This window comes from Myotis davidii, unplaced genomic scaffold, assembly GCF_000327345.1.
Source record: "Myotis davidii unplaced genomic scaffold, ASM32734v1 scaffold120, whole genome shotgun sequence".
NCBI lineage: Eukaryota > Metazoa > Chordata > Mammalia > Chiroptera > Vespertilionidae > Myotis > Myotis davidii.
Window position 1 is genome coordinate 5,331,083 of NW_006294778.1, and position 4,900 is coordinate 5,335,982.

A 4,900-nucleotide genomic window follows, 5' to 3' on the forward strand; every position below is an offset into this window, starting at 1 on the left:
TGGTGCTGTGTCCTCCCAGCCTCTCCTTTTTTCTTTTTTTATTCTGGGATTAATTTATCTTCTATAGCTGTCACTGGAGCTGAGAGCAGGCTCCGGCTCTGAGGCCATTGCCGGCTGAAAGCAGGTACCTGGGTTTGTTTAGAAACTCTGTTGCCATCACTGGACAGCTACAGCTCCGAGGCCGCGCTGGCTGAAAGCAGGTTTCTGGGGTTTGTTTAGCTTCTATAATTGCAACATTGTTTCTTAGAGTGCAGCTCAGAGGCCGGCAGCGGCAGGCGGGGAACCTTGGCTTCCTCCATCACTGGAGCAAACAAGCCTCCTGTTCGCTTCAGCTGCCTGGCTGCTGGCCACCATCTTGGTTGGCAGTTAATTTGCATATCGCCCTGATTAGCCAATGGGAAGCATGTTGGAGGTACGGTTAATTACCATGTTTGTCTATTATTAAATAGAATTATTTTTCCTTTTACCATATCACTTTCATCCCTACAAATATTTGCTTTGTTTAAATGCATGACACTAAATCTTTAAATGTAAGAGTTATTTCTTAAATACATTTAGTTAAATCAAACTGTGTCCTATTCCTGTCTATAAATTTGTACTTAGATTTAACTTTTTAAATAAGCCCATGTCTTTAAAAATAGACACTTTTACATTTCACATTTTATACTTTGTGAGGGGAAAATCTAGTTTTACTTAAGTTAAAACCCTATACTGGAATTAAATTGCTATTTAATTGCTCAAATAAGGTCAATTACCAGAAAGGTCATTTTCCATGTGAAGAACATTCAATGGCTTTGATGCTGAATCAACATTATTCCATGTATTCCTGCTTATCATGCAGTCATCTTTATAGGTACAAGAAAACTGGGATCTAATTAAGGTTTGCTTCATCTGGCAATGGGAAGAAAGAGGGAAATATACAATTTATTCTTATTTTTATTTATCTTTCATCTAGGTAGGAATACACTCTATAGTAATCAAAATATCATAAAAATTTCACATAGAAATTTCATTATTCATTGAGAACTTTTAATCCCTGATGTTTCTTAGTTTACAAATGCATTCATTGTTACAACTAGTATTTTAGTAATACCAGTTATATATATATATATTTTTCATATCTTTTGTAACAGTTTAGAAAGATCAATTTCAGACTCTTAAGAGGCCTTTCTTACATATTCCTGTGTGCTTTGGAAAGAAAGTTTTATGATAAATTTAATAATAATATACATAATCCTAAATAAATACAAGTTCTTCATCCTAAGAATTACAGAGTACAATTCTTTCAGGAAAAACAAACACCAGTATATGTAACTCAAGAAATTAAGAAAGGGAGAAATGGTCAGATAAAAAGATAATGAAAAAAGGATGAAAGAAACAAAAATAGAAATCTAACAAAGAAATAAACTGAAAGAAAACAAAATGGTGACTGAGAGGCATTATTTCTTGATTAAAAACTTGAATATTTAAGAAAATAAGAAAGATGATTCAAATATGTCATTCTAGGAAAATCTGACCAAGTGATTTAATGGTTGAATATTCAAAATACACTCTTACATTTATCTTCAAACGTTATAAGTAGGAGAAAATTAGAAAGCTAAATTTAATTCTTAACCACTGAAAAGGATGCCAAGGGAGTAGTTTTGGAAATGTATTCTGCAAACATAAAACCAATGGCTGTTTTAGGGATAGAAATTAATTGCAGAACAAAGTAATTCATACAGATAAAGCAAAATCCTTCCCAGAAATAGACAAAGATTAAATGTCAAATAAATGATTCAAGAAAGAGAACTTTAACACTTTAAAGCATAATCACATTATGCAGAAGGTCACTTTTGGAAATTTATTGACACAGTTCATAAAGTCTAAAACAGCACAACTTTATATTGTATATTCAGTAGTTCTATATTATGCTTATATATTCAGAGAACACTGAATTAACCCTCTGAGATATTTGCAAAGATAATGGCAGTGAAATCCACTGATTATGGTTTAGATTAGAAGAAATCAGAATAGTCCCCAGTACAGTTGCTTCTTAAAATCAAGTTTTCTCAGCATGACAAATTTATATCTTGCTGACTAATGGTATCTATGAGAACCTCCACTTCCTAGATCACTAAAAATTATATCTAATTAAGAATTAGACCATTGGAATGTACCTTCCATTTGAGCGCAAAAATATACAAAAAATTTTTTTAATGTAAAAATGCAAAAGACCAAAACTATTTTTTTTAAGTTAGAGTAGGCTCAATAATGAAACTACAATCCCATAGCTTCATGAATCCGCATGAATGCAACTACTGTTATATAGTTTCTACCATGAGATGCCCAAAAATATAACTGAAGATTTTAACTAGTCTTTTCTGGACTTTACTATTTCCATAAATACAGAATTAAAGCAATTAACAAAACTACTAAGTGAATTTGGCTAATAAAATAAACTTTATATTACATCAGATCATTATTATAGTAACATTATCTAAAAATTCCCATCTGTAAAACCAGTAGTAACTGTTGACATTATTGTTTTACATAATTTTCTTTCATTTCACCAGAGTCATTGCTTATAGAGAATTATAAATGCATTGCTTACAAAGAGTTACAGAGTATGGTAAGCGCACCAAGGCAAACGAGTGCTAAGTGGCTGGCTAGGGTCACTCTCATAGTACCCAGATAGTGATGGGTGGCTTAGGGGGACTTTAGCCTCCCACCACAAAGTCAGCACCACCTATAAAATTCTCTAAGTAAAAATACAATAACTATATTACTTAGTACAATCAATGTTTTCTCAATCTCATGTTTAGCACACAAAAAATTTCTTTAGAAACTGTGCTATTTTTATTAATTTTTAACATACATCTAAGTAAAAAAACAACCTGTCTTTGCTATGTAAATACAGTCACAAAATAAGAGGTACAGCTCTCCTTATTATAACTAGATTTCCTCTCCTCAGGAAATTTTTGAACCTTAGTGACATCAGGAGCAATTTCAGAAAACTAGAGTTACAAGGCAATAGATTCTTAAAATCCTGAGACTGGATTCAGGTATGAAAGAAAAATATTTAACAACTGTTTTGTTTTTACCATGAAAAATATTATAAACATATTAAAACATAAGAGAGAACCACAATAGTTATATGATAGTCTTGAAATACTTAGGTACAAAAGATTATATATAGGTTTTCTTTTCCTTACCCTACACAAAAAACTTTTTTTATTAATTACTACTTATTAAGTTCCAACTACTGATAGGCACATAGTGTATTAAAGAGAGTATTAGGATGGCTTCTATAACCAGAAGCCATCCTACTTATAAAAGTTGCTGCTGACACACAGCTGGAAAGAATAATAAATAAGTTGGATAACAAAATCAAGATTGAAAATATCTCAGATGGCTAGAACCTTAAGTAGAAAATAATAAGATGAAAATGAATGAGGATAAACAAATTCCTGTATTTAACTTCAAAATATCAATTACAGATGTACAGGATGAGGAGAGCCTAACTTAAAAACAACATATGAAAAAGATCTAGAGATTTTAATTTATCACGAACTTGATTGGAGCCAACAATGTAATGTCCAGCTAAGAAATCCGCACACAAAGCAATGATGTGAACGGAAAGGCACCAGATTTGCTGTCAAAACACCTGGCTTCTAACACTGGCTCTATCACTTATTAACTAGATGATGTTCAGTAAAGCTCTAAACTTCTCACTTACCCACATATAAGTGGGAATAAAATTTATCTCACAAAATGGCCAGGATTAAATGGTTAAATACATGAAAGGGCTACATAAATGTTAGATCTATGTTGATACTATGCAGTTATTAATGTAATAACATATATGAAGACAGTAGAGTGAGAAATTCGTTGAAATAGGCCAACTCTAAAATGATTCTTGGAATGCAGCTCAAAAAATGAGCTTACAATCAGCGTCTTCATTTTAGTTATTAAAACAATACAAGCTACATTGGCTTGTATTTATAACTTAAAAGAGAATGCTTTTCCTTTGTTCATAAAAGTTGAATTTTTGTGCACAAGATTAGTGGCTACATAGAACTGAGATTACTTCCTGTTGCCAATCTTCCAAATCTCTCTGTGTATTTGATTTGGAATCACAAATAAGCAAAAACAATTCCCTCTTGAAAGTGCTTTTGAAGTCCTAAACAACTAAGAATAATGTCCAGATTCATACATGGCTGTTAAAATCATTTTATGTTCCAGTCACATGAGAGACAAGGATTGAAAGTTTTCCTTTGTAGAGTGATTTCCCTCCTTTGGAAAGCTTTCTATCCACAGTAAAATTGCAATGAACTTCAAACTTGCCAAGAATTGGAAAAGTCCTTTTGCCACAAGCTCTTTTTAAATTGAAATTATTAGTAGGTTCCCAGTTTGGGGAAAATAGTACTTCACATAGGAAAGCCTGACTCCAGTTAAAACGAGTCAAAATATTGAAAAGTTGCAGGCACTCTCAGAATATTACAAAGAAAAGGAAAGTTCTAAGCCGTTATCCCGATAAATACATCAAGTTTGGAAAAGGAAATTATTCCTAACCAACCTCTTAAATATGTAACTAAAAATAAATACTCTGAATTTATCCTTTTGTTCTTATACTATCACATTTTTAAAAGCATAGATTTGCTACCCTTGTGGCGTATGAATTTATAAATATATCATATGATCCATTTATTCTTCAGTGAAATTTCATTTACTTTGCTAAATAGCAGAAAGATAATATTTTTGACCTAAGTAGTAGCATCATCTTTGTATGAGTCTGCATTATAATTACTCTGCCTTTATTTACCCTTTAGGAATAGCATAAACTCTGAAGTCTTACCCCTGAATACAAACCTTTGCTCTGTTACTTCTTAGCTGTCAAGTCTGGAAAATAATGATTTCT

General features: G+C 32.1%; 1 protein-coding gene across 4 annotated transcripts in view; it reads right to left on the reverse strand.

Annotated features, from left to right (window-relative positions):
• The window catches only part of PARPBP (PARP1 binding protein), a 49,766-nt gene that overhangs the window by 8,122 nt on the left and 36,744 nt on the right, over window positions 1–4,900 (reverse strand). For all 4 annotated transcript variants that reach the window (XR_001514855.1, XM_015567598.1, XM_015567597.1 and 1 more), the window contains exon 10: window positions 756–891. Coding sequence is in view for 3 of the 4 variants with exons in the window: in XM_015567598.1 (XP_015423084.1) it covers window positions 756–891 (136 nt within the window). In the remaining variant the exon portion in view is untranslated. The remainder of the gene's footprint in view (window positions 1–755; window positions 892–4,900) is intronic.